Below are 24504 nucleotides of genomic sequence, written 5' to 3'. Positions count from 1 at the left end.
ATTCAGGGATCAACATTTTGTTGCTTTTTACTTACTTTAAAGTGACAAGTAAGGGTCAAAGTAGGGCAACTGATTTTGACAAGAAAGTCTTCGATTTTAAGGTTTTGCTGCGAAATTCAAGGGAGGATGGAATTACAATGAATGGTTGCCATTTTATTGGAAGTGCTAAAAGTTCCCTTTCTGTGTATCACGTAGTCCAATTTAGAGTGTTTGCCATATATGTGAAAAACATGGTCAGACATTTTCACACAATCACTGTGAAAATATCAGTATTAATTTGAAAAGGAGTAAGACTGCACTTTGAAGAAACACATTATTTGTATGGTATTGGGTGGCCTTGTAAATAAGTAAATAACATTGCAATGTTGAATATTCTTAGTCGTTATGTTCAGCTTTTAGAATTCTCTTTTTCACTGATGCTGAATAGATTTTATTCTGGAAGGACTTTTAGTATGTGATAATGTGTTTATGCTTTTATTTGAACAGCTGTCCTATCTTCTTGAGCAACTACTTCATATTGTGGATTTGTAAACTGTGTCTTTTAAATGTTTCCATCATGTACCAGAAAGAAAAGACCTAAATGAGTACAAATTACAAATTGCAAAACTGACATCAGCAAGCCACAGAACTAAAAATAATACATGTACTTTTCTAAATAAAAATGTTGGATGCCAACCTCGGCCATTGAAATGATCACTTCCTTATGATGGGGATTTAAGTATTAATGGCTTCTGACCAGCTGGATCCTATTTTAAGAAGAAATAACTACTTATGAGATACAATTGCTCAAAATCCATTATAATGTAATTGACATCACAAAAAGTAGGTTTTAACCCTGAGCATGAACACTGTTTCAGTTGTTATATATCGGATCAATCTACATCTGACATGAAAATAAAAATGAAAACAAAGTTTCATTTTGTACATAGAGATATTTTTTGGCTCCTAGAATTTAAACTAGGATTACATGCACATTCCAAGTTTTGTTTCCATGTCTATAAGAAGTAAAAACTTGTATTCTTTTAAAAATCTCATTTAAACAACCTAAAATGAAAACACATTTTTCTGAGGATGCTGAAATTCTGAGTCAGCTTTAACATTTATGTTACTGCAGAACAATGGCATTAAATAATATATATATATATGAGTTTGTGTCTTTCTAGATATTCTGATGTACAATTCCCATCTTCCCTGATCACTGGAGGCCTTCAGAATTATAATCCAAAATAACTGCAAGGACCCCGTTTCAGAAGGCTTGCTGAGTTGCTGGATGGCTTTGAAAGCAAAAAGCATGAGATAGCAATGACTTGTTTCCTTACTGTCAACCGTTTCGAGGCATCCACTTCAATCATCCCTCGTAAGAGATTCTGACAATCTGGGGGGATGAAATGTGGCATATGGAACACGCCACGTTTCACTTTCTCCAACAGCTGCCTCAAGTTATCATCATCGAATGGCAGAGCACCCTGGAGCAGTGTGAGAAAAGAAGGGAAATAATATGGCTGAGCAAAATCAATTACAGAATGAAGAAGGTAAAAGCAGAATGGTGGGAGACTGTCTCACAAACCAAGATTGGAATAGGGAACAATTTGACAGTGAGAAATAACATAGCAGAATGGTTTTCATGCAAATTATCCATTGTAGCTGTAGTCCCAATACCTTGATTCTCCTAGGTAAACTTTTTTAGCAATGGATATTTATTGTAGCAAGTTATTGTGCAAATTTACATTAAACAAAGGAGGAAAGCTACTCTGATTATAGAGCAAATGACATGGGCAAAGTAATTTAAAAAATTGTTTATATTACAAAAGACTGCCTATAAGTCATGAAGGATAGGGATGTCCACAGTTTATTTTTATTTATTTATTTTATTTTATTTTATTTTTCACATTTATATACCGCCCTATCTCCCTAGGGACTCAGGGCGGTTCACAGGCACATAAAAATACATATAAATATGAACTAAAATAACAAGTAAAAAACTTATTCCATAGCCGAATTGTTAAAAACAATATAAATAATAAAACCCATTTAAAACCAGTAAATTTAAAATCTAATCCAGTCCCGCGCAGATGAAAAAGTGTGTTTTAAGCTCGCGACGGAAGGTTCGGAGGTCCGGAAGTTGACAAAGTCCTGGAGGGAGTTCGTTCCAGAGGGTGGGAGCCCCCACAGAGAAGGCCCTTCCCCTGGGTGTCGCCAGACGGCACTGCCTAGCTGACGGCACCCTGAGGAGTTGATAATTAGAGTTGATAATTAGAGTTTCATAGAAGTGAAAATATTGATTTGAGTGGACTGTATTAAAATGAATGCAAGTTATGCATGAGTAAAATGAAGGAATTCATAAAATGAATGAATTCCAGAGATTAGCCAAAGAAATAAAAATAAACAAGACAGTTCACATTACCTTTCTTGCTATATTAGTTTAAATATTATTTATTCACATTATGTTACTTTCAATTGGGAGTGGGGGAATCATTGAGACACACTCATAAGGTTTGAATGCTAAATCATGAGACTTGGATCATAGGCTTTTAGAATCAGAGCTAGGTAAAACCATTCTAGTACCACAATATATGCATGCTCCTTATATGGCAAAAAATTCATTTCTAAATGTAAGTGGTTGCAAAACTTTCTATGGGTTTAGGGGAAAAAATACAGGAGAATTTGACTGGAACATTGCCCTATTAATTCATCTATGCATGACCATAATATCTAATTAAGCCAAAATTAAAAACAAAAGCCACTGATTAAAATATGAATTTCCTCAGAAATCTATTTTAATATCAAATATGATGCCTAATCATTTTTATTTCTATGTTAATATTCTGGGAGGAAAAACAAAACAATTCAAATACTAAAATGATAATTCCTTGGATTAGATTATGAGTGCTTGCAATTTTTTTTAATGTTTATTTGTTCTTGCTTTTGGAGAATTGTTAACAGGTCTTATTTTACTGATTTGTCTGACTGAAATTATATGATAGCTAGAAAAAAACATAAATCGATACAATTTTGCAGTCATATTCATTGCTTCAAAATCTAATTCAAAATTCAGTATTGATATAATGTACAAAAAATGACTAGGGCAACAGCAAGAGCTATCTCTGCATCTGTAGCCTGCAAATGAGACAGGCAGAATTTTATTAAAGTTTAACCAACCATCTCCTTAGTGCTTTTCATCTTTACCAAAAGATTTTTTTTTAATGTTACTGAGCTTAGGTCACTGATAGCTAAACTGAATTACAGGCCCAAAGCCAAACCCTTTTCCTGTAATGAGGTAACCAATTCTTCTTTCAGCGCTGTATATGATCTCAAAATATTGAGTAGTGATAATAAAGATTGTACTTGTGAGCCCTTAATAGAATCTCTGATTGACACTGCTTACAAAGAAAACTAGCTAAAAGGCTTATTTAAATGATTGCCAAATGATGAATAAATCAAAGTTTTCAGAGGATTGGAAGAGCTAAAACTACCCCTATTATCCCTTAATTCAAACACAGCTTCATTAAAACACTTGATTCAGTTCGGCTCTCAATCTGGCATGCAGAGACCCAGAAGCAAGATGTGTCTCATTTGGATGATTTGAGTAAGATAAAACTGGGTACTGTAGATTGCAACCTCAACTTCACCTTTCTTTACCTAAGTCAACAGAAGATTTTACAGCTGGGTTGGGGATCAGAGGTGTGCACATTTATTGATGCTGTTCATCTATCAAGATGTGTGTCAGCCGTATGAGGTAAACCCAAATTAGGAAACCAGCCCTACAGGAAAACTAGAATGATACTTTATTAAGACAAGCTGCAGTAACCAAATCTTGAAAGTCTGACTGTGCTTTTCCTCTGCGCATTCTTATATCCCAGTGAATCAGGGAGAGGCCAGATTGAGTCTTTTGTAATACTATTCCCTGCTGTTCATATTGCTCATTCAGATTCTGAATATTCGCTTCCTGGCTCTCTACAATGAGGCAGACAGAGATTTCACCCTTCCCATTTGCAGCCGAACAGCACACCTGAAGTAGCTTCAAAAGCCTTACCACCTCGTGCTTACTGATCATGTCTTGTGGCCTAGTCTCAAAGAGAACCTGCCAACATGAGAGTCTTCTGGCCAAGCTACAACTGATGTAGTGGATTCTTATTCTGTGACAGCCCATCTCACTGGAGAAACACAAGGCCTTCTGAAACAATTCACTTTTCATCAGTTTACTGAAAACTATCAAGAAAGGGGTGTTCTCTGGAGGATCTCTGTCTGGCGATTATTCTAAAATACCAGCACTGCTACAGAAAAGCAGTAGTTTTTAACTTCAGTGCCCTGAGCCTCTCAGAATATGTATGATTGCAAGTAGTTTCTCCCTAGCTGTTCTGGATTGGGCTCAGTGGTAGTACTCAGCTGGTTCGGGCCGGTTCAGGTGAACTGGTAGTGGTGACCTGCAGGTGTGCCCACTCACCCACCCCAGCACTATGCCGTTCTATTTAACCACATTTTCTAAGCCGCGCGCATGTGTGCAAGCCGCGCACGTGAGCAGAGTGCATGCGTGGAAGGCCGTGAGCATGCGCAGAAGGCACACGCTCATATTTTTGGTGCGCGGCGAACCAGTGGTAAAATTATGTGAAACCCGCTTCTGATTGGGCTGATAGTGGCTGGAATGGATAGCCTTAGAGATATCCAGGTGCCAAGGCATAAAGGACTTCATAGGTCAAAGCGGCACCTTCAAATCTACCCAGAACCTAATCAGTAACCAATGTTACTGTAGGACCAGTAACACTGGTCACTACACTAACCAGTAGGACTTATACAATTGGCATTATATTCTCCCAGTGACGAGAGCCAGCACACACATGAGCTCTTCTGTTCTAGATCAGTTGTTGTTTCTGAATAGCCTTTTAAGAGCAGCTGCATGTAAAACATATTGCTGTACTTAAGCCAGGTGATGAAATGAGAAATGAGCCAGATCCTCTTACCCCAGGTAGAGCCACAATTGGTTCAGCAGCTGGAGTTGGACATAGGTCCCTCTGACTATGGTTCCTACCTGCTGATCATGCAAGAGCTGTGAGTACAGAAGGACCCCAAATCATGAACTTGCTCCTTCACAGGTATTGCTGGCTGTCAAGAAGCAACCCTGGCAGTAACAGAGATAGCAGATGGACAAAGAGCAACACCTATTGGGGTTATTTCAGTCTGTCTCTCCCATCCAAACTCTGACAACTTCCAGGCACTGGGAAATGACAACAACACCCTCTTCCATACAGCCCAGGTTAGTAATGTACCGTTGATGTACTGTACCCCACACTGATGATCCCTCTCAGTGGTTTCTTATACCTGTTCAATAGGAGAGGGTGAGAACTGACCCCTATGGCAGTCCCTATATCAGGGGTCACCAAGTTAATATGCATTTCCTCATAACAGATGGAAGCTGCTCACCATGGTTGATGGTATCAAAAGACCTCACGACCAAAGCACTATGTTTTGATGTCAGCCCTCCCCCCAAAAAATTGCATCTTCTTTTTAATTGGTCAAAGGCCCTAATCTCATTGGATTATTGCCTTGATGTCATCACAAACTGTTCTTGCCATCCCAGTGTGTTTATTGCAGAATTCAGCAATGACTAAGCAGTTAGAAATTATATGGCCGTAAAAGAAATGCTAAATGCAAACCTAGGCTGGTGGGACCCAGTCCTGGTATCCTTGTACATGCATTAGAATGGCCCTAATGTAAAAAAAAAGGTTTAAAAATGTAAAAAAAAAAAATGAAAGAAAATAGGAAAGGTTTGGTTAACTTTTCCTCCATTGGCCTATTGAATGTTGTAAGCCAAACCATGCACTAGACACTTTTCTTCAAAAAGTCACAGATCTGATGGTACAAAATAACTCCTTGCTGAAGAAAAAAGCCAGTTTCAAGGAAGGCCAGTCAGCATTCCAGCAGTACCTTATTCTTCACCATCAAATTGCCATCAAAACTGCCTTGACCTCATCTTCTGCAACAATCCAAACTCAATTTACGGTATACAAATTAAAGAACCTTTTTCAAACAGTGACCACTGCATGATTGATTTTCGTCTCAATATACGTCCATACTTAATTCGTCATAACACCAGAACTCCCAACTACAACTTCAAGAAAGCCAATTACGACCTTATAAACAACGATCTTTCACTTCTGAACTGGCAAAATCTGTTTGCAACCTGCATAACCGCTGATGACCTCTATAGAATCTTCCTACTTGAAATCAATAGAGTCATTAAATTATATGTACCACGAATGACTACCATGTCCAAGAAAAACAAAATACCCATATCAATAAAAAAGCTTCAATCAAAAAAATCCTCTGGAAAAGAAACAAAAAAGGCTATGTTACAAACTTCAGAAACCGTTACAGAAACATATGCAACCAAATTAAAACTGAATGCACAAATTACCACACCAAGCAAGAAGAAAACCTTCTACGCACAAATTCCAATCGTGCCTTTTATAATTTTGTCAACAGTAAACTTAAAGATTCAAGATCCATCCCACCACTAAAAGATTCTAACAACAAAGAATGCAATGACGAAACAGTCAAAGCAAACCTCTTCAACATTTTCTTTGGCTCAGTTTTTGTTAACTCCGATAACACATATCCAACATTCCACAAACGAACCAGCAATGACTATGATGATCTAACTCATATAGATTTCACAGAAGACAACGTTGGTAAAGCTCTTCACAACTTAAAACCATCGCTTTCTATTGGACCTGATGGTCTATGTGCATATTTCTTAAAAAACTTTCCATTAATATAGCTGAACCCCTAAGTTTTATCTTTGATAAAGCTTTCACTACCAGTTCTCTTCCCAAACTTTGGTCACTAGCCACAGTCATCCCCATCTTCAAAAAAGGAGACCCCAGCTTAGTCGAAAACTACAGACCGATCTCCCTTTGCTCGTCACCTGCAAAGTCATGGAATCTATCATCAATCAATCCATTACCTCACACTTAGAAACTAACAACCTACTCTCCAACAAACAATTTGGTTTCAGGAAAAGTTATCATGTAACTTACAACTTCTCCACTGCAAAAACATATGGACTTCAAATCTAGATCAAGGCAAATCAATAGATGCAATCTACATAGACTTCTGCAAAGCTTTTGACTCAGTAGTACACGATAAACTTCTCCTTAAACTAACATCCTATGGCATCTCAGGACCCCTCCACAAATGGATATCTGCTTTTCTGTCTAACAGACAACAAGTGGTCAAAATTGGCAATGCTTTATCAAATCCTGTTCCTGTCAAGAGTGGCGTTCCTCAAGGCAGCGTCCTTGGACCAACACTCTTTATTCTATACATTAATGATCTTTGTGACCATATCTCAAGTAATTGTGTTCTCTTTGCTGACGATGTCAAACTATTTAACACCACAGACAACACTTCTATCATTCAAAACGACCTTGACCATCTAACCGCTTGGTCTAAAAATTGGCAGCTCCAAATTCCAACCAGCAAATGCTCAGTCTTACATATAGGAAAAAAGAACTCTAAAACTAAGTACATACTAGATGGACATTACCTTACAGACGACCCCCATCCCGTTAAAGACCTTGGAGTTTTCATGTCAAATGATCTAAGTGCCAAAGCCCACTGCAACTACATAGCAAAAAGCTCTAAGAGTTGTAAACCTAATTTTGCGTAGCTTCTTTTCCAAAACACCACACTACTAACCAGAGCATATAAAACATTTGCTAGACCAATTCTAGAATACAGCTCACCTGTTTGGAACCCTCACCACATCTCTGACATCAATACAATTGAACGTGTCCAGAAATATTTTACAAGAAGAGTTCTCCATTCCTCTGAAAACAACAAAATACCTTATCCCACCAGACTTGAAATCCTAGGCTTAGAAAACTTGGAACTCCGTCAGCTTGACAAGACCTAAGTTTAACTCACAGAATCATCTATTGTAATGTCCTTCCTGTCAAAGACTACTTCAGCTTTAATTGCAATAATACAAGGGCAACCAATAGATTTAAACTTAATGTAAACCGCTTTAATCTAGATTGCAGAAAATACGACTTCTGCAACAGAATCATCAGTGCTTGGAATACTTTACCTGACTCTGTGGTCTCTTCCCATAATCCTAACAGCTTTAACCAAAAACTTTCTACTATTGACCTCACCCCATTCCTAAGAGGACCATAAGGGGCGTGCATAAGCGCACAAACGTGCCTACCGTTCCTGTCCTATTGTTTTTCTTTTCTTCTTCCTATATATGTTTATATGTGTATATACTATATAATCTTTTTGTATGATGTTGTGACAAAATAAATAAATAAATAAAATAAATAGAAAAATGTATCAGCCACCTCTGAAGGATTCTTTACATTGCTTTTAAAAAATTTATAAATACCAATGTCTTTGATCCGATCCCTAGAGCCAGACTTTTGGGAGAAGAACTGAATCTTCTATTGATGGATACCTTTGGTGCTGATCATAACAAAATACAAACACAATGGGATGCATGCTCTCTGTAGTGTTCCACTTTCATCCATAATCCACATCCACACAAGAGTGGAGCAAGGTTGCGTTTTGGCATCCCTTTCACTTTCTGTTCTAACTCAATTTACTTTGCAAAAGATTGTCCTTTTATATTAAGAATGGGACAGGTATCCTCCTCTCCTAATACTAGCAGACCTGAGCTGGAGTCTCCTGCTCTTTGTCCTTTTACCATAGCTAGGAAAAAGCTGCTTCTTCTTCTTTTTTTAATACCTGCCATTTTTCAGAAGTGGTTTGCCATTGCCGGCTTCCTCAGTCTGAGAGAAAATAATTGACCCAAGATCATCCAGGTAGCTTTGTAGCTTTTAATAGGGACTAGAACTCATGGTCTCTGCTTTCTAGCCTGGTGCCTTAACCATTACATCAAACTAGCTACAGTGCTCAACTATTACAGAGCTAATCACTTTTTCTAAAAGGCCTGTTATTCATTGCCATTCTTGGAAAATTAATGGCTTTAGCATTGATCAAAACAATTTTTTTAAATATTTGGGCATATCTTTCCAACTTCAGCATCCTGGAATCAAAAGCAAAGGAAGGTCACCATTAGGACTCATAAATGCAATTTTGCATTTCATTAATTGCAATGGCAATAACCACATTCCAGCCACAGTAAAAAATAACTGAGAGCCAATGTCATTAGCCACCTGCTACACAAGGTACATATTTATTGTCATAACTTAAAAGTCCATAGAAGTAGCTTAACCTAATTTTTTTGAGAATTTGATGCAAGTATCCCAGTGCATATCAGAAACCCTGCTGGGACTACAATCTGGCCTTATTTCTGTAAAGATTGAAATGAAGCGTTGCCATTTCAAATATTGGATTAATTTATTTTTTGGTTTGGGCTGTACTTTGACTTTTCTGATTTATATGCTCATGGTAGAAGGTATCATCATCATCATCATCATCATCATCATAGATTTAAAAAGTAACATGCTGAAGACTTCCGGGTGGCTCCACCTCTTCGCTGAGCCCTAATTAAAGGGGCTCCGGACTGAACATCGTAAAAGCCAGGAAAAGCCGGCTTTAATCTTTTTCCCTGGATGAAAGGGGAAGATAAGAGCAACAGGAAATGTTGGTAGACCTCCCCAGAGGCTTTGTTTTAATTAAGCAGAGCTTCGAAGGGTCGACGGGTCCCATAAATAATCCTGCCATAAGCTCCGACTTCAGTGCGCTCCTGCAAAAGCAGGAAAAGAAGAAAGTGTCCATCTCTGCTAATTGTCTTATCTTTATGGATCTCTTTAAGCAGACGGAATGAATGCAAGCGGACAATTATTGGATTGCAAGTATTTTTGATTTCCTGACTTCTACCTTCTAAAAAAGAGAAATTTTTTTTTCCTTTGTTTTAATTGACTCTTAAAGATGGCGCCTGAACGGGAGTGAAACTGACGAATGGAATTTTAAACAGTCTGTGCAACTAAGAAGATAAGAATGTTATGTGTGGATTTTAATGAAGTGAACTGAGCTCTCCTATACTTAAAGGGGAAAAGAGAAGTTTCTAGACTTATATTTTGTGAATTTTAAAACTGAAATGGCTACTAAACCACCTAAGACTGGGGGCAGAAGGGTTCTGAACCAGCTTTAGAAGATCTGATTAAAGAGCAAGGAAAGTGTCTGAAGAAAGGTTTAAGGAGATTATGGATAATAATGAGAAAATAAGAGAAGAAATAAAGAGAATAATAAAAAATAAGAGAAGATATCTTGATGGCTTTTCAAGGTTTGGCAAAAGACTGGAGGTGGTGGAGGAGGAGGTGCAAGAAATTGTTCAGTCAAATCAACAAATAGAAAATAGAATGGGGAATGCAAATCAAATTGGATAAAAATGAAGATCAAGTGGTGGTGATGCAGTATAGAATGATGGAAGGAGCTCTGAGAATTAGGGGTTTGAATGAGGAGAAAGGGAAGATTTAAAAATTTTATCAGAAGCTCTGGCTGAATTTATTGAACTTGATCCACAAGAGGTTGCTTATCAAATTGACAAAATTTATAGAGTTAATTCTTGGATTGCTAGGCAAAAGAAACTTCCTAGAGACATTGTGGTTTATTTTTGAAAAGAACAGTGAGGAATCAAATTTTGCAAGTTGCTTTTCAGAAAAACTTGAAAATAGGGAACAGGAGTTGAAGGTTTTGAAAGAGATCCTCCCAAGATGTTAAGGGATAGAAAGGACTTTACATTTTTTACACAAGAACTTAAGAAATACCAGATTCAATTTAGATGGGAGGTTCCAGTTGGCTTGACAGTGTATTATCAAGGAAGGAGATATCGTATTGACACAGTGCTTAAGGCCAAAGATTTTCTTTCTACAGTGCTGAAATGTGAAATAGAAATAAAAGAAAAAAAAATTCAGGAGACTCAAATGGGTGTGGAAGCTGAGGTGATTCCAGTGATGTTACCATCAGAGGAACAACCACAAGAACAAAGACTGACGAGGGGAGCCCTTAAGCGTAAAGAAAAGGAGCAACAAACTCAAAGTAAAGTTCAGGACTCTGCTACAGAAGCGGTGGAGGAGCACGGCCGAAGATACGGGAGGACGATCTTCAGTTGATTGCCCAAAGGCTTCAGCAGCCCAGTAATGGCAAATAAAATCTTGACTTGGAATGTCAATGGTTTGAACTCAGCTCAGAAGAGAAGAAAATATTTCATTATTTGAAACAATTTAAAATGATGTTATTTGCTTACAAGAAAGCATATTAAATTATCAGATCAAAAGTACCTAATAAACTCAAAGTTAGGTAAACATTTTGTTGCTTCAGCTTTGGAGAAAAACATGGCATAGTGGTTTATTTGAGAAAAGATATACCAGCCAAGTTAATAGAGGCAGATATTCATGGAAGATATATTGCTATTGAACTTACAATAGAAACAAAAGGACTCTCTTGCTTGGTATATATGCACCCAACCAGCAACAAGAAAAATTTTATAGAATGTTATATGATAAGTTGATTCTATGGGATTATAAATCGTGTATTATATTGGGAGATTGGAATGGAGTAATAGATACGAAAGGACAAGAGAATTTCTTCCAAGAAGATACCTGCACATGCAAAGCTGCCTAAATCCTTTTTGATATGATAGAAGATTTTGAGTTAAGAGATGTATGGAGACTGCGAATTTGGAGGAAAGAGACTATACTTTTTCTCTGATAGGCATCAATCCTTCTCACGTATTGATTTTATTTTAATTTCTAATGATTTGCTTTTTAGGGTGAAGAAAACTAAGATATTTCCAAGATGTTTGTCTGATCATAGTCCTGTTTGGATGGAATTGCAATATGGAAAAGAGGGTAGAAGAACTTGGAGATTAAATGAAAATTTGTTTAGATATCAGGATAATGTAAATCAATGTAAAAAGCAGATGAAAGAATTTTTTGATTATAATTTGAATAATGAAACATCGATAGAAATGGTTTGGGACTGCAGTAAAGCTTTTATGAGAGGTGTATTAATATATCTTAATAATAGACAGAGAAATAAGCAACAAAGACAGCGTAGGTATTTAGAAGAGGAAATTTATAAGAAACAACAATTATTAATACATAATCCACATGATCAAAAACTTAAAGATGCAATAAAGTTACTACAGAATCAATTTAATATGATAATGGCTGATCAGGTGGCAACAAATATACAATATGCCAAACATAATACTTTTGTAATGCAAATAGACCTGGTAGGTGGTTAGCATACACTTTAAGGAAAAGACAAAACAACGTACTATAGAAAAATAGAATACAAAGGTAAAGAGAGATATCAACAGGATAAAATTAAAAAGCTTTTTAGAATATTATACAAATTTATATCTTAAAGATAATATATTGAATAGGGATATTGATAATTATTTGAAGGAATATAAGGTTAAAAATTTAACTTTAGAACAAACGGATGAATTGAATCGGCCTATAACCTCGGAAGAAATTATTTTGGTAATTAAAGAATTAAAAATCGGGAAAACTCCTGGTACGGATGGGCTTACAGTTAGTTATTATTGGAATTTACAGGACGAGATGTTAGGTCCACTTAAGGAATTATTTAATCAGATACAACTAGGAGAATTCCCCTCATGGAGAACCTCTTTTATTTCATTGATTCCAAAAGAGGAACAGGATTGCTCTAAACCTGGTAACTACAGGCCAATTTCACTTTTAAATAATGATTATAAGATTTTTGTTAAAATAATAGCTAATAGATTAATGTTGATTCTGCAGCGAAGAATTCATAATGATCAATCTGGATTTATAAAAGGGAGACAGATGAGGAATAATGTTAGGCAGATTGTTAATTTACTGGAGTATTTAGAAAAGAAAAATTTTATTCCAGCAGCATTTATTTTCTCGATGCAGAGAAAGCTTTTGATCGATTGCATTGGGATTTTTTATTTAAATTAATAGAAAAGATGCAATTTGGAGATGGTTTTTTAAGAATAATTAGGGCAATTTATGGAGAGCAAACAGCACAGATTATAATCAATGGTAGCTTAACAGAACCTTTTAAGATTGCGAAAGGAACAAGACAGGGATGTCCTTTATCACCATTATTGTTTATTTTAACTCTAGAACCATTATTGGATAAAATACGAGAAGTAAAGGAGATAGAGGAATTAGAGTTAGACAGTATGAATATAAGTTAAGAGCTTTTGCAGATGATTTGGTGATTACTTTAACAAACCCTATAAATTCTAGTAAATCTTTGTTGGAAATAATTGATCAATATGGGAATGTCTCAGGGTTTAAGGTAAATCAGAAAAGACAAAAGTGATAATAAAAATATGGCCAGACAACAGAAAGAAAAACTAGAGGAAGTAACAGGATTTGAAATTGTAAAGAAGGTTAAGTACTTAGGGGTTTATATTACGTCATCAAATGTGAAATTGTATAAGAATAACTATGAGGTTTTATGGCAAAAGTTCAGAAGGAGTTGATTGTTTGGAAAAATTGCAATTATCTTTGCTGGGAGAATTGCTGCTATTAAAATGAATGTTTTACCTAGATTTTTATTCCTCTTTCAGATGATACCAATAATTAAGAAAGATAAGAATCTTGAGGAATGGCAGAAGGAATTAACAAATTTATATGGGAAGGTAAAAAGCTAGGGTTAAAATGAAAATAATTCAAGATTCTCGGAAAGGGAGGTTTAAAATGCCTAATTTTAAATTATATTATGAAGCAGCTGCTCTCTCTGCAATAAGTGATTGGTTTAATTTAACAGAGGACAGAATTTTGAATATAGAAGGTTATGATTTGTTATATGGATGGCATGCATATTTAATTTATGACAAAAAGTGGATAAGGCCTTTAAAAATCATGTGCTAAGAAATGCCCTTCATGTGTTTGGAAAAATACTCTTATAAACTAAATTATAAGGTTCCTATATGGGCATGTCCTAGACATACAGTAGAAAATATAAACATAGAACAGAATCAGGAAATGATTACATATAAAGATCTTTTGTATACTGAAAGAGGTAATTTGCAGTTAAAATCTCTGCAAGTATTAAGAGAGGAAGGAAAAATTATACTTGGTTTCAATATGAGCAATTACGTGCTAGATGGAAGGAGATCAGAAAATTGGTATAGAGCAGAACGAGGAAATTTGGTAAAGCAAATTAGAAATCAGTCTCAGGAGCATATAAAGAGATTGTATAATGTGTTACTTGAAATAGATTCTGAAAGGGACTTGGTAAAGGACTGTATGATAAAGTGGGCACAAAATTTTCAGGAGCCAATATTATTGGAAACGTGGGAAAAATTTGGGTTAGAAATGTTAAATTCACGAGCACAGAATCTGAGGAAAATTTTTATAAAATGTTTTATAGATGGCATCTAGATCCTAAAAAATTATCGTGTATGTATCCAGAAATGCAAGCAAAATGTTGGAGATGTAATTGTGATGACGCTACATATTTTCACATTTGGTGGACTTGTAAGGACATAAAGGCCTTTTGGATAAAAATTTGGTGGATTTTACAAAATGTTCTGAAAAAGAAGATAAAGTTCCTGCCGCAATTTTTCTTGTTGGGAATTATTACGGATTGTACAGTAATTGAGACTAAATTGATTTTAAATCTAATAACTGCAGCAAGATTACTAATAGGACAATATTGGAAGAAAAAAGAAGTACCAACAATACAAGAATGGATATTGAAAGTTGCCAATTTGGCTGAGATGGCGAAGATATCAGCCTTTTTGAAAGACAATACGCAAGAAAGATACTTAAAGGAATGGAAAAAATGGATTGACTATATTCAACGAGATATCAGACTAAGAGTTATCAGACTGTTTTGAATGATTATGATGTATTATTTTGATTGCTTTGGGGAAGTTAGGAATTGATGATTGTAGGGTATAATTAAGTTGGGACGAAATTTTTTAGTATATGTTTGTTTTATTTTTACTATACCTTGTGTTCGTTCCGGGAAGTCGGGGGGGGGAGGGGGGTTGTGAAGGGAGGGGGAGGAGGGGGGGAAAGGGGGGGGGAAATTTTTTGTAAAACTTTTTGAATAAAAAAAAAAAAAAAAAAAAGTAACATGCTATCCCCCCCCACCATCTGATTTCATTTGCCCATCAGGGGCCATCTTTTGAGATGAAAAAAACAGTGTCCTTGACACTGGTATCTGTCAAAAGTTAAGCAAAACACTGTTTCTATATGGAGCAGGCTTCTTTGCGAGACTCTCCTCCCTTGCCCAGTATTTAGCCAACATTCATAGTCCAATCCACAGGAGAGGTTTCACTTTTGTCTGTCAATGTTTTGCCATCTTATTGTTAGAAAGGAGATTCAGTAACATCCCTATCCCTGAACACTGGGGGGAAAAAATATAGAAACCATCTGTCATGCACTTTTGAACCGCCCTTTCTTATGGTGTGGCAAGTGAACCTAATCATGCCTTTCTTAATTCCATTCTTGCATCAGTTCAGAGGATGAGAATATTCTTTTGCTGTTAGCTGGCAATTCACCAAACATCTCCAGAAGCGTGGCTCAGGGCTGTCTTAACGCATGGGCCTGATGGGCACTTACCCGTGGGCCCCATGAGCATAGGGGTCCCATACTAATCTGTGTATGTTAACCCTTCAATGCACCTTGTATCATATAAATTCAGGAATTGTATGGCTTACTGAGTATTATTGTGTTTTTCAACCTTGATTTTGTTGGATGTGCCAATAAAAGAAATATATGCTTAATTTTATCGACCATTTACATTTCTATTCCTGTGAGTAGTTGTCGTAGGGCCCCCAGTATACTACTTTGCCCGGGGCCCATAATATTGATAAGATGACCCTGGCATAGCTAAGGTCATTTGCAGCTGGCATTGCTATCAGATATTTATTTTTTAGCAATGTTAATAACTTCAATATCCTTCTGTATAAGCATTTGTCTAGAAAGGTTTTTTTCCCCCCTTCAATATGCCTGTTTTGGTTTTTGACATATAAATCAATTAATATTTTAAATGTTGAGTGGGACTTGTTATTTACTTTAGATGCCTGGAAGTAATTGTTACTTTAAATCAGATCTATCTCACTGATACTGATGTACAACTTAAAGAAGAAAATGAAACCATAAGATATAAATATTAATCACTGAATTATATTAATAAATGGTGGATGAGTTACAGAATTAATGACATCTATTGATCATCTTTTAATTATAATCTCTTTGGTATCCTCCCTATTTTAGCACAATAAAAAAGTCTGAATTCTAATAAAAACCTCCTCTGCTAATTATAGGAGTATCAGCAATTTAGGGAAACAGGAGAATAATTTGTCATGCATTTCGATGATGGGAATCTTGTAGGTAAATTTCATTCTTGATTAAACAGGAAAGAACATGGCAGTAATATAGGTACAGCCAAAGTTGAAATGTGAAAATAGAAAGAAAAGAAAAAAAAGATAATGAGGATCATAACTCACCACTAACAATGCAAACAAAATGACTCCACAGCTCCAAACATCTGCTTTTCTCCCATCATATTTTTCTCCCTGTGCAATATGGTAACCAAAGAATATTAGGGAAATATTACAATCAGATAAACCTACATTGTATGGAAAACTATTTTCTCCCCAAAGTATGGGCCTTATGCTTTACAGTTTTCACATACAAAATATTTAGCTTTATATAAAATAAATATAGGGTATATTACACCGAGATATAACACTAGCCAAAATTAATTCTACCAACAGTGCTTACCCACCAAACCTTTCTAACCCTCTCTTTTAATGAACAAGCATACGGAGCCCAGGTGAAAATGGACTGCTTACCTGTATTGGTGGTTCTTCAAACTCTTATTTGTACATTCACACATTTGGGTGATATGCCTACACAGAGTGGAGGACTTGTCAGCAGGAAGATCATTCTCTAGTATGTGTACTCTTGGGTAAAATTCCTACCTGTTCCCTCACTTTCCCTAGAGGAGATGCAGCAGTCCAGGGGACATTCAGGCTACCTAAAACTGAGGCACCTGTAGTGGAGAAGGTGGGATTGTAGTATGAATGCACAGATGACAATTAAAAGAACTACAATTCGAAGCATGCAGCTTAATCTTCTTTTTGTTGCCTCTGTGCATCCTATAAGTGAATAACTGATTATTTTCTCAGTGGTGAAAGGGCAGGAACCCAGTCCCTGCAGAATGGAAGACTCCTCTGCTTTGTCTAAGAAGACTTCTGCTCTTTTTTTGGATATCTAAGTTATAACATTTTTAAAATGCTGAGAATATGTGTTAGCCCTGAAAAGGCCAAGCAAAAAAGATATTCACTAGGAAGGCTGTAAACGAAGTTATGGGTTCAATCAAATCGGCACTTATCTGCTTGGAAAGCATTATTTTGGCTAGTTGGTAAGACAGTGGAGAAGTTGCCGATATCCATTGAGTGAACATCTGAAGTGATATTGGCAGGTTGTTTTTGATACCAGATTTTTAAAAAAACTGTAAAGAATAAAGAAAAAAAGAATCCCAGTTTTGCTGGAAGATACAAAATGGTTTCTCTCTACAAAAGGGTGGCATTGCTTATGCTTATTGACACTAAGAGATGAATTGAACAGGATCTTATGATTGCTGTTGCCATTCAATAATGGAGAGCTTATTCATACAATGTGACTATTGGTGAACTATTGCATTGTTATTATTTTTCATATGGATTGCCCTGGATGTCATATACCCACATTTTCCACTCCCAAAGATAGACAGCTTTTAAAAGAGATGGTTTTAATTGGGTAAGCTTTAAAAGACTACCAAAGAACAGGTCTACCAGGATCTGTTACTTACTAGCCCAAAGCACAATATTAGCTTTGATTTAGGGACAGTGGTCCTTTGAATTCCAATTGTTGGAGAATGATCTCCACCTTCTGCTTATGAGGATCTGCCAGACTATCAGTGGGAAATTGATATTGAACTTAATAAGGCTATTCTTAACTTGTATAGCAGACTCTAAGCCTGGCTTCACACTGTTTGATGATATGCTTGGCTGTATTGCCTGAATAATCTGGATGGCCTGATTCTGAAGCCGATTCAAATTCTTGTACCACCATGGTTTTTAGATCAGGGGTCCCCAACCTTGGCAACTTTAAGCATGGTGGACTTCAACTCCCAGAATTAGGACTTCAACTGGGAGTTGAAGTCCTCCAGGCTTAAAGTTGCCAAGGCTGGAGAGCCCTGTTCTAGATGTGGTACTTCATATAAAAGATCTTTGAATCAGCCCCCCCTTCCCCATTCTATCAGTGGTAACTGATATCATAAATAGTTGGGGTGCAGAGCTAGAAGCCTTGGATCGGGTTTAGGAAGTTCACCAACCAAAAAAAGATAATCCTGAGATACCCTTCAAATTTAGAAGTGCATTCTTGGATGAAGATTCTTGGATGAAGGCTTATTTGAGGAAAAAAACCCAGTTTTGACAGATTCGCATATGAAGCCAAGCAAATGTTATCATTCTGTCTAAGTGTTCAATACAAAGAGAGGTTCTGCAAGTGAAGAGCTGTAGGATTTCTTTCTACTTTGATTGATTAAATAAATAAAAATACTTAGAAGAAACATCCTTCAATTTTTCTGCCAATAGCTTTGAAGTAAAGAGAAAGGAATTCAAGTTGCAAGCTGTTTGGGTGGAAGACAATCATAGATGACATGTAAGTTGTGGAATGTGACTTCGAAGTTATTGTCCTAGGACCCAGAACAATATACTTCAATGCCAGCACAGTTGTGACAAATATCTTCTTTCATAAGACTTTCATAATTATTCTTTCATAGGAATAATTTCTTCTGGCTTGCTTGGACAATATCCATAATCTTTATCAACATATCCCTCTATTAAACAAAAAGAATAAGGGAAGGTCTGTTCATTTGTGGCAATTTATGGCCACACTAAGTATGCTTCCTGAAGGGGACATTTCTTGCCATGTGCCCTACAGCAAGGGTGTCAAACTCGCGGCCTGCGGGCCAGATGGGTCACGCGCTGGCCACCCCACCCCCGTTTTAGTGAAGGGAGAAAAGTCGCAATAAGTCATGTGACGACAATGTGATGCCGCGAGTTTGACACCCCTGCCCTACAGCATAATCAAATGGGAAGGGAGCAAGAACGTCTCACACCCAGTAAAATCTCCTTCTGAGAAAGCTCTGTGTAGCAGATTAAATCTTATACAGATGAAACAAACAAGTAAGAAGTGCTTTTCACTAAAGCATTTGATGAAGAGAAGAACCCAGGCCCTGCTGCAGCAGTCAAGAAAAAAATGGAGGAAACAGGTGGGAACACACCCAAGTGCATACATGCTGGAGAGTGAGTTTCCTGCAAAAAACAAAACAAAACAAAAAACCACACACACACTCAGGGCAGGCGCATCCCTCATATGTGTGATACACATAAATCATAGAGAAGAATGTAAATCTAGGTGAGAAGAGAAGTATGGCATATATCTCCCATGTGAAAGAATGAACTGGGCATTGTAGCATGCAGCCGGGGGATGAGGAAAGCAGAGGAGGATTAGAAGGGTTTTGATAGAGTGTCTTTTTTCAATCTTTTGGAAGCGAAATGTAACTGGTATGGCAAGCATCAAGAGAATGTTTTAAAAATGGAAATGGAAAGTAGCCAGTGGATAGAATACCTATCAAGCAGACAGGACCCCATATAAATCCTTCAAGAATGGAGTGAGCAAGACTCATATAGCAATCTTCTTGTAGCTCTAAATCACAACTCTGATGCATCAAGTTAAGATTTAGCCTTGTGAAATCTTGAGGACAGCAAGCACTGTGTAGGAAATCAACCTTGAAGCAAATCATTCTCAGTTATAAGTTTCTAGATTGAGTGGAATTTATCTGAAATGGTTAAAAGCACCAGAGATCCTTAGGAAAAGATTAACCCGAGTCCATAATTGATTTCATAACCCCACACTAACTTACCCGGATTACTTCTGGGCAGGCGTAATGCGGCGATCTGAAAAATAAAACATGATCCAGTAAATAATTTTTAAAAATAGTCCTATTGTTGTTTGTACTGGTATGTGCTTTATCTGTAAAAAACCACAACCGCTAAAATTTCAGAGATGGCATCAGTCATTAGTGGAGAATTAAACTCATGGGTTGGGCCCCTATTTTTGGTTCAGATATCCTGATGTTCTCTATTGGCCGCAAGGTCATGAGCTGCATGGCATATTCGCCACCTATTTCCATCACCTCCCAACACTCTTCTGCAAGACAGCTTCTTTGCAGGGGGGTCAAGAATGCTCTTTAATATAGGTATAATGGTAAATATGATAAAAGCATATTTACCAGTGGTGAAATCCAATTTTTTTTACTACGAGTTCTGTGGGCGTGGCTTGGTGGGCATGGCAGGGGAAGGATATTGCAAAATCTCCATTCCCACCCCACTCTGGGGCCAGCCAGAGGTGGTATTTGCCGGTTCTCTGAACTGCTCAAAATTTCCGCTATTGGTTCTCCAGCACCTGTCAGAACCTGCTGGATTTCACCTCTGATATTTACCTGACATGCCATCTTACATGTCATAAATTGACGAGCGCTCAATTTGTAAATTATACCTGGATATGAATATTAAGGAACAGTTGTCAGAATAGTGAAGTGTACTAACATGTCGTGTATTTATTTAGGAAACTGCCAAAATGTATTTTTTTCCCTAGTGGTTTTAATTTATATATCTATCTTGTTATATATTATTATTTGTTGTTTTAATTTGTAGTAATATAATTGCCAAGGGTTGACTGATAAACATGATTGCCAAAATCCATTAACATTTAACTAGCAGCAGTTGAACGGATTGCCATCAATCATTCAAATAACTACCTCCCTTCAAAATATAGCAAACTGGTTTAGGAATTAGGGATATCACCGTTCTATTCCATGACGAAGGTACTTCCCCACCATGTAATATTCCATTGAATAATTTTTGCAGTCTTGGTATTATTAATTCTTTAAATTCTTTATAAAACTCAACAGGTAATCCATCCTCACCTGGAGCTTTCCCTAATTTTAATTTTTGTATTATTCCATTAATCTCATCTTGTGTTATATCTTCTTCCATCAATTCCTTATATGTTTGATCAATTTTCACCACATACTTTTCTAAATAGCTTTGCAATTTTCCCCGATTAATTGGTTTCTTTGAATATAGATTCTGAAAAAAGTTTCTAACCACTTCACATTTCTCTAATTTTTTATAACATCTTATACCTCTATCATCTATCAAAACTCCAATTTCTCTCTTCTCTCTTTTATCTTTCGCCATCTTTGCCAATAATTTAGAATTTCTATTACTAAATTCAAAAATTCCTATTTAAAATCTCAAATTTCTTTTACTAACTCTGTATCTTCTTCTATCATTTTATTTCTTAACATATTAAGCTCCTGAAGAATTTTTTTCTTTAGTAAGCAAAATTGATTTTCCAATTCTTTAATCTGATTTTATCTCTTTCCATTTTAATTTTATAATTTTTATATTTCCTACTTGATAATTTGATACTCTCCCCTCTAAACACCGCTTTCATCGCATCCCAAACAATTTCAAATTTAACCTCCCCGTTATCATTTAATCTCCAACTTTCCTCCAATTTTTTAAGTATCCATTTTTTATCCTTTTCATTTTTATACAATTTCTCGTCATATCTCCAATAGCTTTTTTTTCTCAAAATTAAAATCTAAGTCCACCATAACTTCTGCATGATCAGAATCTTTAAAAATTCCCACATCTACCTTATCCACATTATTCAACAAATCTTTAGAAAGAAAAATATAATCAATTCTAGAATATGTATTATATATCTTAGAAAAAAAAGTGTATACTCTCTCAATTCCTTTAACCTCTCTCCACATCAACCACGCCTGCTTCAAGCATCCACATATTTAAAATCCCCATTTTATTTGCTCCTCCACAGCGGGTGGGATTAGTACTGTCTATTTTATCTCTGATTAAATTAAAATCCCCAGCCACAATTACTTTCCTACACTTTCATTCTCCAAAATTTTGTTATTTTTCAAGAAATTCTCTTTGTTTTTCATTCGGTAAATATAAATTAACAAGTGTCACTTTTTCCTCATTAAGATTTCCAACAATTATTACATATCTTCCATCTTCATCCAAAATTACCTTATGTTTTCAAAATACACCCTATCTGATATCAGTGTTGCAACTCCTCTAGCTTTTGAAGTTCCAAATGCTTTTCATATATTTGCATACCTTTTATATACATTCTATTTGAATCTTCAGATTTCTGATGGGTTTCTTGTAAAAATAAAATGTCTGGTAAATCCTTTTAATCTTAAGCTCCAATCTTCTTCTTTAATCTGATTCCTGTACCTTCACATTCCATGACATTATTTTATAACTCCCATTTAAAATATAAATTTTTAATCCTATCCCCGCATCTTCCTTTCTGTGCCCCCCACCACCCGACATTAAACTACCATATAAACAACAATAAGAAAAAAAAAACAAAACAAAACAAAACAAACAATAAAGTACAAACAATCTTCTTCCCCCACATCCTCATCGGTTTCGCCTCTATAAAGAGAATGGGGGAGAGGGGACGTGCCAATGCCCGGGCACTTCTTCGGGCTGTCTATTTAAATTCATCACTCAAAAAAAAGATAGCGATGACCGCATTCAGCTTCATATTTTCCAAGACTCTTATCTGCTTCTTCTCCTACTGTATCCTCACGACTCTTCTTCTGTTCAACCAACACAGGTGATATTTCTTTCCTCTTTAACCCTTTGGAGTCTTGCCCTCCAATAGCCCCTTTTTCTTCTTCTGAGATTGATGTTTCCACGTATGTTCCACCCATCTGGAGCATTTGATCTTTTATCTCCATTAGATCCTCCATCTCAATCAGTCCAAGCTCCGTAAATATAATAATGCATCTATATCTGGGGTGATTGTACGCATCCTTCCTTTATAAAAAATTTCAATTGTTGTGGTGGCCTCAATTGTATTTAATTCCATTATCTCTCAAAACTTTTGTAATTGGTTTTAAAAAAAATCTCCATGCCCTTTCTTCTCTTGATATATCCGGGAAGACTTGAATAGTCTTCCCTTCAAACTTCAAAGCATCTCCCAACTCTCTTAACTTGGCCATAACTTCCAACTTATCACCAAGATTTGCGAAACTGATAAGCACAATCCTGTTAGAACCATTTTGCCTTCTATATCCATTTCTAAAACTGCTTGCCAGGTCTGCTATTGTGAACGTAAGTTGCGTATCCAAATCATTAATCCATTTCAAAACCCGCTGTTTCAATTTATCTTCCCTTTCTTCCGAGATTCCTCTAATAACAAAATTATATTTCCTCATCTCTTCTTCCAAAAGACAAATTCTCTTATCTTGCTGCTCATTTTATAAAATATTTTGCCAATTTACCGATCTACTTTTGCCTCATGCACATGCAGCTGCTCCATTTCATCTTTAATCATTGTCATTTCCTCTTTTGTTTAGCAAAGTTATCATTCATATCTTGCTTTAAATTTTGCACTCGGATGTCAGTTTAAATGTCAAATTATCTATACGCTCTGATAGTGCTGCTATTTTTCCCAATTTTATTTAAAGCTGCAGCAATTTGCTGCGTTTCTGAAAGTTGTTGAGTCATTTTGAAAAAAAAAACCAAAAATTTCTCAAACTGGGATTCCAATTTTCAAAGAGTCTTAGTGAAGATCAAAGGACAGCAGTCAAACCAATTTTACAGAGGGTCTTGATGAAGATCAAGGGACGACAATCTTTTAATTGAAGCGAACGCTTATTTGCACTCGTTAGTAGCTTATCAGTAACTTATGAGTCATATTCACTCCACAAAGAAACACAATTACCTCACAGCTTAATCAGCGCCATTTTTCTCCACGTCGGCAGAGAAAAAAAAAACAAACCAGCTTGAACTTCAAAACAAAGTCCTTTTTGTTTTCTGTAATATAAACAAGCTATTAATTTCCTCTCAAAAGAAAAATAATTAAAAAAATTATCCACCTAATAAAAGCTTCTTCAGCCAGTCAGCCAGTCAGTCCAGCACAAAAGATCGATCTCTTCAATTAAAATTCTTCTCATTAGCAAATTCAGTCTTTGATATTCCTTAGCCTCAGCATTTAACACAGAACACGATAATTATAATAAGGAAAGCAAAAGACAGCAGTTTATTCCAAACTCATTGTATCTGCCAGTTCGGTCATCCCACGCAGTAAAAACTCCTTAATTCAAGCAGTTTCAGATGACCTACCAGTTTTAAATTCAGTCTGCTGGGCTATTAACACTTCCACTTCATGATTTATTAACTTTCATCCATAACGGTGCATTCCAAACAGCATTAATCCTCATAAATCTTCATTATTAAGCCCTGTGAAGTGAAGGAAAGGTCCTTACCCCACCACGGTCATGGAATAGAACGGTGATATCCCTAATTCCTAAACCAGATAAAGATTTAGAAAGGATTGAGTCCTATCGGCCCATTTCTTTAATTAATCAGGATGCAAAGATATTTACTGCTATTATAAGTAATAGATTAAATAGATTTAT

At 36.2% G+C, this 24504-nt stretch overlaps 1 protein-coding gene across 1 annotated transcript in view; it reads right to left on the bottom strand.

Annotated features, from left to right (window-relative positions):
* The window catches only part of BRSK2 (BR serine/threonine kinase 2), a 495391-nt gene that overhangs the window by 91429 nt on the left and 379458 nt on the right, over positions 1 to 24504 (bottom strand). The window contains exons 6-8 of the mRNA XM_058157640.1: positions 19900 to 19933; positions 16430 to 16498; positions 1320 to 1466 (exon numbers count right to left, since the gene is read on the bottom strand). Coding sequence (XP_058013623.1) covers positions 1320 to 1466; positions 16430 to 16498; positions 19900 to 19933 — 250 coding nt within the window. The remainder of the gene's footprint in view (positions 1 to 1319; positions 1467 to 16429; positions 16499 to 19899; positions 19934 to 24504) is intronic.

This window comes from Ahaetulla prasina, chromosome 1, assembly GCF_028640845.1.
Source record: "Ahaetulla prasina isolate Xishuangbanna chromosome 1, ASM2864084v1, whole genome shotgun sequence".
NCBI lineage: Eukaryota > Metazoa > Chordata > Lepidosauria > Squamata > Colubridae > Ahaetulla > Ahaetulla prasina.
Note: the sequence above shows the minus strand (reverse complement) of the source record. Positions and strands in the feature narration are given on the sequence as shown.